This window comes from Lynx canadensis, chromosome F2, assembly GCF_007474595.2.
Source record: "Lynx canadensis isolate LIC74 chromosome F2, mLynCan4.pri.v2, whole genome shotgun sequence".
NCBI lineage: Eukaryota > Metazoa > Chordata > Mammalia > Carnivora > Felidae > Lynx > Lynx canadensis.
The window spans coordinates 44,308,521-44,321,001 of record NC_044320.2 but is presented as its reverse complement, the minus strand read 5'-3'; the positions used below and the strand labels follow the sequence as shown (position 1 = coordinate 44,321,001).

The following is a 12,481-nucleotide window of genomic DNA, read 5'->3' as shown; positions in this document are numbered from 1 at the left end:
GTCTCTCTCAAACAACGTGTAAACATTTAAAAAAACTAGTCAACTAGTTTTGCTGAGATTTTCTTAAGAATTTAGGAGACGTGTCGATTATATCTCAATTTTACAACATCAGGCGAAAAGATAGACGTAGGCGATTTAATTTCTAAAACACTACAAGTTTTTTTCCATTAAGAATACACTGCACATAAGCTGAGACCTCTTAGGCCAGCTTTCGGCCTGAAACCATGAAAGCACCTGAAAAACGGAGGATTATAACAGAAAGACTGCCAGACGGTCACTTACATGGCACTGGCAGCTGCTACCAAAATAAAAACGATTCCATGTTCTAATAAGACCCGGGTGAAGAATATTAATTAGGATTTTAAAATTTTGGTTTGTGGCGGGGGGCTGTTTTGTTTTTGTTGTCGTTAGCAGGAAAGGCCCTCCTTGTCGCTCCTCACATGGCTGCATGAACAACTGTGCACAGCTGCTAGAACGCTAGACGCGTGTTTTCAACAGTTCTTACCAGCTTTCTTCCAGATCTCCTCTGGCACGTATCCAGAAGCAGGCCTGTGAAGGAATTCCCGATGCGCATCTAGGAAAAGGATGCAAAGCAGGGGGTGGGGGTTGGGGGGGGGGGAGAAAGCACCATAAGCACGTTATGTCATTACACACAGTAGAAACCGGCCATGCCTGTTCTCTTGGCTGCTCTACAAAAACATAATTTTTAAAAGGCCGAGCATTTCACTTCTAGAAAATAAACACGAAGAGCAAGGCCGGTCATTAGAGCTCAAGGAAAACAGAAGGCCGTTGGTCTAAATGCCTTGGATGCTCGAAATTCAACAACTTCCATGATTTCATTATACACTATGACGTCTGGGAGCACTGCTCCCAGAACGCTCTCAACTGTGGGGATTTTCATAGGCATACTTTATTTTGTTAAAGAATATGAATGGTGTTTGGTAGTTTTCCCTCCAAGAGTCAAACTGGTAGTTGGAAACTCAAATCTTAGGCTAATGTTAATTTTCACACAGCTCTGATTCCACCACCTTTCAGTAAATAGTGAGCCTTACTCCATGGCTAACCAGTTCTCACAATTACTTCTTAAAAATCTTGCTGAGCACGAAACATTTTCACACACATTAGATCATAGGGGTTTGACGTGTGGAAGCAAGAGAGAATCATTAGAATGGATTCAGAGATATTTGGTTAACAAAACAGAATCAGTACCTGCTTTCCAAAAAAGAAAATGACATCTCACATTAAATGAACTGTGCTTATCATACTTGGCAAATTTTAAAAGTTTGAGAAAACATGATAAGAAAACTGATGTAGGAATGCTAACCTCCAAAATAACATGCTCATGGAAATGGCAGGACACCTTTAATATTTTCCTATATATGCTTGAAAATAAAGTGTATACAGTCTTCCATAGTTAAAATATATACTATATGTCTTCCACATTGAATTTTCCCTGAAAGCCTATGTATTTAGGGGCTTGGGGGAAGAAAAAAAATCACTTCAACTTTTGTAAATCTAACAATCATTCAACCCATGATAAATGTCAAGTCATTAAAAATTTCCCTACATGTATAAAAAATGTCAAGTAGCAGAATAGAGTACAGACAACAGAAAAGCCCAATCAATTTAGCTAAGTATATATACAATTTTACATTTGAATGCCTTAAATAGATTTGAATGTTTTGATTCCTTGTAGGGCACACAGATTTATCAGTTGACTAAAACTGAAGATTTCCCCAACTATTCTGAATTAGCAAAAGCTTATTATATCTTAATGAAGGGCATTTGGAAACTCTCTGTATTATCTCTGCAATGTTTCTTCAAATCTAAAATTATCCCAAATATATAATTTTATTTTAAGTTTTCATTATAATTTCATGATTACTTGATAATCGGATGGACTGGAATACCCTTGCATTCTCATGCACACATTGACTTCTATAAGGAAAATGATGAAAACCAAAATGCTTTTATTTAGGTAATTTTCATCCTTAAAACAGCTAGATAAAACTGTTTGGAGCACACACAACTTCAAGCAAATATGATATGGCTAATTAGATTTGTCAAGATTTAACTTCCACACCACTATAACTATTTCCAAAAGAAATAAAGAAAGTGTAATCAAGTTCACATTTAGCCATACAGCACAATGAATCAGAGATGAACTTATGGCAGCTTTTAAAGACAATTTTTGGGAACAGATTTTGGCTTAAGTATACTTTATTAGATAAGAATAGATATGTAAAGTCTGAAGAGAAACAGAAAAAGCATGCCTTCCCCAAAGAAGCAAAAAAAAAAAAAAAAAAAAAAAAAGTGTTTTCCAATTATTGGATTAAGAAAAGATCAATACCCTTATAAAAATTATATTTTTTAATAAATGGCCAATTGTTATTACAGGGAACGGGAAAGGTAATGTTAGGTTATCCACAGGCCATGCATGAAAGATACTAATTACTGGCCCCAGAGAGCATAGGCCGAAAAGAGTTTGTTCTAGAGCCCGGTGAAGCTGAATCCCGGCTTGGCCATATACTAGGCTGGTGATATTGAGCAAGCTAGTTTCTCCAGGTCTCAGTCACCGTATCTATAAAGTGGGGACACTAATACAACATCTAGGTGCACTGCTATGGAGACTGAACGAGGTACTTCCTATTGCATGCTGGGAACCACACATCCTAAACTCTCATTAGACGTTACATGCTATTACCTTTGTTATTATTATCGCTGTTATTATTATTTCGTAGGCTGCCCAGTAAGAATGGATACTTATTTCCTCATCAAGAATTAAGGTGAAAAAAAAAGCACCTTAAAATTTCTTTTTTGTCCTAGCACTTAAATCCATATAGCATGAAACTTAAAAAAGAAAACGAACAAACAACTCTGAAGAGATTTGGATTAAGCAATATACAACAGTGATTTTTTATTCCGAGCATGTCACTTGGGGATAGAAGTTATTTACATAGTTAGTAATTCACTGTCTTATTCCTTGTTGGAAAGTTCTCAACTTTCTTACATGATACTCTTATAAATTTTATTTAAAACTCATGAAGGTTGATAGCCCCCAAATTTACTCAAAGATAATGTCCAAGGCTTAATTATGTGTCACCTTCCTAGGGGCTGTACAATAGAGATTGTGAAGGTCTATACACTTTCCATACTGGAAAGTTGTGCAGTATTTCACCTTGTCTGTATCTCCCTAAAATTCACAGTGACATATAAACTTATACTCCACCTCACCTTGACACCTGATAGAAACACCACAGCCAACCAAGCAAAAGTCCTTTTAATCCCACTCTACCTCCTTAAATAATTTCTTTTCAAAATAAGAGAAGAATCTAAAGCAGGTAAATTATTTTTATAAAATAGACAAAGATTTACATATATGTATACATATATACATACATACTTTACAATACCCTCTCCAGTTTTAAGTTACTGTGTCCTAGCTAAGCATCAGGTCTACCAACCAAATGAATGATCAATACGTGTATTCTTCAGATTCTATTTTTGATACACTGATGAATACCACTGTCACTACAGAAACCAAATGACTAATAAACGTACTATCTTCTGTTGAAGTAGCAGCAATAATAGTGTCTATATAGGCAATATTGAATTTAAAAAACAAATAAATCCAGGGGTACCTGGGTGGCTCAGTCAGTTAAGCATCTGACTCTTGATTTCAGCCCAGGTCATGATCCCATTTGTGAGATCAAGCCCTGCGTCGAGCTCTATGCTGATGACAGTATGGAGCCTGCTTGGGATTCTCTCTCTCCCTCTCTCTCTGCCCTTCCCCCAACTCACACATCTTGTCTTGTTGTCTCTCACTCTCTCTCTCAAAATAAACATTTTAAAAAACCCAAAACAAACAAACAAAACATCTTGAAGTTGCTCAATATGACAAGAGACAACTTATCTCCCAAGGCTTCCTTAGGATAGAATACTGACTGCTCTAGACAAACCTATGCAAAACACCTTATGTTTTTAAGGCCCAGATTTTAAAGAACCTAATTTTTAAACCATTAAATATTAACCACCTATAAAATACCAGTTGCTATAAAATGGATAGCTGTTGTAAAACGTAGTCACAGAAACAAAGGTAAGAGATGGCTTAAAATGTGAAATGTATACATACGTAACTACTTCAAAACTGCAAAATTGTAGAAAAGTCCTACATCAGTATGGCTTGCTCTGGGAAGCAAATTGCTTGGGGGGTGAGAGGAGAAGAGGAGGGGCCTCCGGAGGACAACACATCTATGCAAAGAGGAGACTGCGTCAAGGCGCGGGAGTTGTTACCAGAAACGTAGAAGAACAGAAAAAGCAATCTACAATGTATGAGATGGAAGATGCGCTACACTTACGAAAGAATGGAGACCATTGGATACTAGAAACATCAAGGGCCGCCATCAATATATATGAAGGGATGAGCTGATAGCCTTTGGAGAACCAATGGGACCTCATTTGACCCAGGACAGCAAGGCTCAAAACTTGGCAGCACCTAGGTATGGCCTTCATCCTGTAGTGGGCAGAATGAGGCTGAGATCATGATAATATCGATCACAAAAACCGTCAAAGGAAAGGACAGGTGAGGTGAGTTCATCTTTATAAATCCTACTTATTATTTTTAAGGATAATAAATTCCAAAGCTTCAATATTGTGTCCCAGAAGCCCAAACCAAACCTAGAAGCCAGAACTACACTAGGATTTCTGTTTTTAACAATAAAAATACCCAGCGCTTGAGGAGGTAATCATCTTTCCTTGTTTTTAAAAGATGGGAATATTTAACTAATACTCCCATCTTTTTTAACCCAACACACTTAAATACAGTAGGCGCTTTCCTTAGGAGCTGAGCTGAATGGTCTTGAAATGAATTTCATGGTGTGGTTTAAAGGAATCAATATAAGTGTATAAAACACTAAACTTTTATATGCAGATAAACTCTGAATAACGTGTTGTGGTTTTTATAATCTGATGGTAAGAAAAGATGTATTTCTTTGGTTGGGAGAAAACTATTTTTCTATAGCCTTGTATTATGAAGTAGGGCCTCAAAGATACAACGTATTTACTGAGTCTAAAACAGAATTCCCCTTTTCTAGTTTTTCTGCTTGTTAAATAAAGCAGCTACCTAAAAACTGGAGATATTTCCAGAATGAAAAAATACCTAAGAATCTACTCTAATTTTATAATCTTGCATACGAAGCAAAACCACTATCCCACCACTATCCTTTAAAGTACTTTTTGAGGGGCGCCTGGGTGACTTGGTCGGTTAAGCATCCGACTTCAGCTCAGGTCATGATCTCACAGTCCGTGAGTTCGAGCCCCGCGTCGGGCTCTGTGCTGACCGCTCAGAGCCTGGAGCCTGTTTCAGATTCTGTGTCTCCCTCTCTCTCTGCCCCTCCCTGTTCATGCTCTGTCTCTCTCTGTCTCAAAATAAATAAACATAATAGCAACAGCTATTACTCTACTACAGGTCGAGCACTGTATGATTTATACCTATTAACTCATCTAATACAGAAACATCCCCATTTTATAGTTGAGGAAAGTGAGGCACAGAGAGTTACTTGCCAAAGGTGATGAAACTAGGAAGGAGTGGAGTAGAAGCTCGCATCCAAACAATCTGTGCTTTTAACCTTCACGCTAGATTTCCTGAGGTTTTCGACAGTAATGAGAAATTCTATAATTTGATTATATGACAATCATAAAGCTTTCTGACCAGTGGAATTTTAAAATACCAATTTCCCTACCAATCTACTTGAGACAAGGGTGGTATCAATTTGCCAAACTTGGAATTTCTGAGCGTTTTATGAATGAATAACTTGACTCTACATTCCATTTAAAAGAAACAAAAACCTCTTTCTGACATTTCCCTTTCTGGCAAGAGTTCAACCCTCACCAAAACATACATGCAGGTATTTTCAAAATTCCATATACTGTCATCACAACATTCACACATTCACAACACACGCGCGCGCGCACACACACACACACACACACACACACACAGAAAAATGTATTCCTGTTTCAAAGATATATGTTTCAGGCTCCGACATTAGTCCATCATTAGATACTTCTCTTAATTCTAATGGTATAAAAGACTTCTTGAGAAACACAGAAGGAAGGCACACAAATACAAGATGAGCTGTAGAAAGATTCTAGAACAGTCCACAGGCAGTAAAAAGAAAGTAATTTAAAGTAAATAAAATGTTAGGAGCCAAGACAGTGATACAAGTAGCACATTGAGAGAAAAGGGCAATGGAGACAAAGGTGGAGAAAAACAGCAGCAGAGGGATCCGGATAAACACTGAGGGAGCGCAGGAAGTGCTAACGGGCAGCTACCTACCTGAACGTACAAAAGCAATTCTATTTCAGTGATTGTATCCGTCAATTCTGATGGCATTAACTTGCTCTTCAGTGAAATTCACAACGTAACAAAACTTCAGTGTACAAAGAACAAGTCATACTTTGAAAACAGAGACAACTGGGTTAAGAATTAGCTTTCTAACTTGAGTACTTGAATATTTGGAGTTTTTCCTGGAAAGTGAAGAGTTAACAACAAAAATAACACAAATCTCATCTCTAGGGGAAAAAAAACCCAATTATTTTGAAGAGTCCTTCAAGATATCAACCTGATTTTGACTTAAAGAGTAGAAATAACATCACAGGTTCAGTATGTACTCAATTTTTAAATTTGTTCAAGAGGCTATTCAAAATGGCCTTTATTTAATATCTGGGGAAAATTCCCGAAATTTAATTGCTAATAGATTAATCATGCTCTCTCACTAATCCCTCACACTGACTTAACACTATGGCTGTATTTCGAAAGTGAGCACGGGAGTCAGTAAATATAACACAGCGGTCATGGAGGTTATGTTCTCTGTCCAGTCCCCTCCAAATGCAGTTTAAAAATGTTCAGAACGTTTGTGTGTGACTAAACACTGCCAGTGTTTCCAAGCTAGGGAGGTAACCAAGGAAATATTTGGAACTAAAGATAATCTCCTATATTATCATTCCGAAGTTCTGCAGGTTTCATTTGACCTTGGAAGCAGCTGCAGAACTGAGAGAATCAGTCTAAAAGAAACATGTGTACCGTTACTGTAGGATATGGAAATCTACGAGTACGTGAAGATATAGACATCTCCATAGCTCTTATCTATACACACACATACGCCACTCCACACTTTCCAGAAGCAGAAAATAGACTCATCAACCAGTAATCTCCGATCCTCCGTTTACACATCTATACATTCAACTCTAAAACCTAGGAGAGAACCTTAGGAAGCGCCTAATGTGAATGCCTGTGGTCCATGTTTACAAACCACCGGCTGTCTTAGAGCCACAGCCCAGCCCCACGAAACAAAACTGAAAGAGTTCAAGGCTAAGAAAGGACGCACAACGAAATAACATGCGGGATGCCTAAACTTGCACATCGTGTGGCTCTTGACAAGTTAACCTCTAAAGTTGTGATGGTTTCTTGAAAGGCAATCTAGGGTTCTGTGTCCCTAAGGGGCATGACTGTTTGTTAAAAGAAAACAGTCAGAGTCCAAACAAAGAAAGCAAATGCTTGTAGTCTTTGAATAATACCATCCACAAAAGCTTAATGTCAAAGCAACCTCGTATTACCAAAACTATGAGTTCATGAAGCATCACAGGAAATAATTTAATTTATGTACTCCTAAGAAGTTTTGAAACCAACTTTATTCTTTTAATTAGCAGGGAAACTAAACCCAGCTTCCTGGAGAATACACAATTGCATCACCCAAATGTGGATGCAATAGTGGTGACAATCGAATGCATTCTAGATTCTGCGTGCTGAAAATAACACACGTAGGCATTAAGTCCTATCAGTTTCTGAACTTTTTCTTTTATAGTAGGGAAGCAGATAATACTCGTCTTGTCAGTTCAGGGAACCGACCTGACGTGGCATCTGATACCAGGCCCCCAGCTATGGCCCCGCCTATCTTTCCAATAGATTAAAAGTTCCTCAAGGGAAGGAAAGAAGAATTTCCTTTATCTCACTGCCTAGCACAAGGCCTGGCACACAATAAACATTCGAGAAGTAAGTACTGACTCAACGAATCTGTTCAATAAAGCAGGTTAAACTGAACACTTCTACTCCTAAACTTGTATTTACTTTAAGGTTCTCAATTTTTGCCTATACTGGATGTTTACAAATATCTTCCTTATTTGTCCTGAAAACACCTATCACAATTAGCCAATTTTTTATTCGTAATAAGAAAAAGAAAACGAGGATGTTTACCCAGCTCGGCTCTAAGATGGTTTTATGTGGACCATCGTTGGTTCAAATTAAAGTGAAACCTATTTTCATTGCTTGCCTTAACAAAACCTAATACATGCACATTTGTCTTTAAAACACACTTTAGAATAACGCCCAGAGGGTAAAGTAAGTGACTTGGAGTCTTTCTTACTCTAACACTTATTACGGTAATGGGCATTCAGCATTCAGCGACCAGTAGCAATCCACAAGCCTAAGCACAAAGGAAACGTTACTGCCTAAGGAATAATTTTAATAAAAAAGATACTATGATCCACAGCCACTACATACAAGTTTTTAATTTTTGAGAATCAGCCATGGGCAATAAATGAGGCCAAAGTCATGAGCCTGATCAGCACGTGTATGTCATTAGTTTCGTTTGTGGCACGAACTGGACTGTGCCCTAACCTGAGTTAGCTGACAGGTATGTAGCTAAGCAAGGAGGAAAACGAAATGACAGAACACGGATCAACACACATCCATCACCACTAAGTTTACTCAGATGGAACACACGTGTCGTGGCCAGCAGTGTAAACGGTGACATCTTGTTATTAATTGTAAGGCAAAAGTTCACAGGCCACTCAAAAGTTCTCCCGGGCTCAGGATTTTTCCATGTATTTGTGACGGTATTCTATTTATAACCCCAACAATACTCACATATTAATATAAAAGACGACCACATATTGAGTATCCAACTTCTAAAGCACGGCTATATAAACAGTCCTGTATAGAACTAGAATTCATGAAGAATTTACGCGAGCTTAAGTCAAGGTCAAGTCACTGGACAACAGTGCCACCTTCGTTACTAATTTGCAAGCGGCAGTGGGGAAACTACAGAACTAATAGATGTCTCTTCCTGGTTAAGTGTTTTATTAAAATAAAAGACAGCTAGAAAACAAGGTTCTCTCAGAGGCTGTGTCTTGAATGAAAAATCAGACACCATACGTCTCAAATACCGTGTGCAGCGGCAGAATTCAGGGCCCCGGAAGGCTTACTAGAAGTTACAGAAGCTTGGGGCCCGCTCCTTGAGATTTTGTTCTTGCAGACTGGAGACAGGGTCCAAAGAGCTGTGCTATGAAGAGGCACACGTGTGAGTGATGCAGATGACATTCTGGTCTGGCTTTGAAGCTCTGCCCTAAGCCCAACAGGACCCTGGGAAAGGAGGTTAAGTTTTGTGACCCGCTCTGTATAAGCCAATGTGCACCCAGCTTCCTAACGGAGAGATGAGGCCTATCTGGGGATGTCAAGTGTTTATCGTTCTAGAATGCCCCGCACATCCTTTATTTTTGAAAAGACAGATTAAATATGCAACCAGCATTAAGATGGTAAGCAGTGTCTGTTCAGTAGGTCCATCCAAAGAAAAGGTACCTAATGCGACTGGGTCTGGGTTGACAGGACTCTGCTGCCTTGAGTGGCTGCTGCTGCCACCGCCACCCTTTTTCAAGTCCTCGGCGTCACTGTAGCGCCGGATCCAGTAATTCAGCTCCTCCCGGTCTGCTTCCTGACATCGCCTTAGTACAGTGAGAGATCGTCGTGTTTTCTCCACCATGTCCATTATGCAGTTTAACAGCTGTGTGAGAAACGGGGCACAGGGGAAGAACACAGCAATCACCACAATGCAAAAGACTCTGGTGGGCAGCGAAACAAACTCTTTTAGGACGATGAAGGATGTGATTTTATTCCTGAAGGCTTCAGTCTAGTATCTTCAAAGGTCAGATTTGAAACGGAGACCCAACAGATGAGTAAACTCAATGGGAATGAGAGTGAAACGTGGGAGGCGTGAACATGACTCACGACAGAGATTTCAGCTGAAGGCACACAGCCAACTTCCAAATACTAATCCCATTACTGTATAAACTAAATGACCCATTTGCGATAAAACAGGAACCCACTGATCTGGCTTTGAGGACTCCTTTCCACGACCTCACATCTCTCTTACGTTAGCGGCTTTGTTATCAACGTAGAAATCAAATCCCAGATTTGATTTCAAACGTTCCCACTCATTAGGTTTCTCAAGGATAGCACAAAACACAATACCCTCAAAGCATCTCCAACATTTCTATTTTATCATAGAACCCCACTCCAGTTCTTTTCAAGACATATTTTAACCTAAATGATTACCGACATCTTACATGGTCAAGATGTTTCCATTCCTCTGCCCATTCTCTGTCTGTTAGTCTGTGATCAATCATTTCTTCTTGACGTGTGCCATGCAACCCTATGAATGTACAGAAGAAGGCTGAATCACCCTAAAGCATTCGGGACATAATCCATATGCACACAGGCACTTAGCAAAGACTAAACTAAATGATGTGAAAATACATTTGATTCTGGATGGAGACACAAGTCATACTCAGATTCACAATTACAGAATGGGCTCTTCATTGAGTGATAAAACGCTAAAACTAAAAGGAATTTTAGAGGTCATCTGGTCAGAACGCTTTCCTTTACATATGAAGAGATGCGGAGTAAAGTGACACCGTGCGCTGAGTCCATTATCCATAGAATGTTCCCAAAGTGAAAAATATAAATATATCCTCTTAACAAATACAAGAAACCACAAGCGGACATTAAGTGGTTTCAAAGTGTAGCTTTCTAGCATTAAAAATAAAGACAGCACAAATCACTTTACGTGGACAGGGTTATACTTTCTTAAAACAAGCATGGTAAAATTTCTCCGCATTTCAGCATGGGGAAAGGAACACAATCCTGTTGCGTAGACCTCCATGATGAAATTGGGCTGGCACAAGGTGAAAGCAACGTATACTCACTCAATTTACCAAAACATTAACAAAAAGAAATAAATTGGACATCCTTTATGAAAAAATTCAACACACCAGACCTAAGTTTGGACAAATGTCTCGCATCCAAGCCAAGAAGCTGAAAATCCCAATTTGTAATCTCTAGCGGTAAGTATTAATGCTCTTTGACATCAGAGTTAAGGTACAACCCAAACACGTAACCTGGAAATGTGCACCAAGTGAGTACCGACGGCAGTGAACGTGAGCAATCAGGTAGGAGGCTCATCAAAACGGAAAATAAATGTGTCTCACTGAGAGAACAGGGTGGAAGGCTGTGATCAGAGACCCCTGGAAACATGTTGCTCCTCCTACAAATCCATCATGGATGAAACAGCTTATTGTCCACTACAAAGGAAAGGCATTGGACTATGGCAATGCTTTCCATTTTAAATGATTCAAACTCCTTTTGGGTTAGCACTTCGCACACTGTTACTCTGAACAGCAGATTAAGTGTAGTGTGGTTTGGTCTTCTGGGCATCCAGGCTCCTTCTCAAGAGGACATTGTGTAGGAGTTAAAGGACAGGAAGAGTTAGGAGATGTTACACTTCATTTTCTGTGAAATCAGAGTGGTTAGAAGTCCCCTCTTTTACCTGATTTAGAGAAATAAAGAGGATGAGTCACATGACTCTTTTTCAGCCAACCATGAAATGCGATTTAATTTATAGCTAATAGAAGGGAACAAATGCAGGATAGTGCTTTCTCCAATTAAATAAAGATCTAAATATAAAACACCATCCTTGTCTAATTAGAGCATGTTCGGAGATTCATTTTTAAAGTTAAAATTGTCAATGCCACCTATTGGTAAAAAAGTAACATTGCAAATATGTGTTAATTTGCGTAATAGAAAAGACACTGGGGGAAATAATATTTAGTTATTACTCTGTTTGTTGTGACTATTTCAAGTTGAAATGTTTGCAAATATGTAATTTTTGTTGACTTATTTGTTGCTTGTGTTTTGGGGGAAAAAAAAACACTATCGTTGAATGAGTCATCACAGAAAACAACCAGAGAGTGATGAAGATATAAATATGGCATCGACTTTCACAATGGAAGCATCTTACTATTTGCTTTTAAGGACCAAGAACTCCAGAGGTCTCAAAAGTTTCAAAAATTCAAGGGTGCTTGGGTGGTTCAGTTGCTTTAATGGCTAACTTAGGCTCACGTCATGATCTCATGGTTCATGAGTTCAAGCCCTGCACTGGACTCATTGCTGTCAGTGAAGAGCCCACTTTGGATCCTCTGTCCCCTTCTCTCTCTCTCTCTCTCTCTCTGCCCCTCCCCCACTTGTGCTTGCTCTCTCTCTCTCTCTCTCTCTCTCTCTCTCAAAAAAATAAACATTTAAAATTTTTTTTCAAAAATTCAGCAGATCTAAACCAGTGAGGATACAAGCTCTAACACCTGGAATAATATT

General features: G+C 38.9%; 1 protein-coding gene across 2 annotated transcripts in view; it reads right to left on the bottom strand.

The window, feature by feature from the left end:
• RUNX1T1 (RUNX1 partner transcriptional co-repressor 1) overlaps positions 1-12,481 on the bottom strand; it is a 167,450-nt gene that overhangs the window by 22,346 nt on the left and 132,623 nt on the right. For both annotated transcript variants that reach the window (XM_030304070.1, XM_030304071.1), the window contains exons 7-9: positions 10,402-10,487; positions 9,638-9,839; positions 506-574 (exon numbers count right to left, since the gene is read on the bottom strand). In XM_030304070.1, coding sequence (XP_030159930.1) covers positions 506-574; positions 9,638-9,839; positions 10,402-10,487 — 357 coding nt within the window. The remainder of the gene's footprint in view (positions 1-505; positions 575-9,637; positions 9,840-10,401; positions 10,488-12,481) is intronic.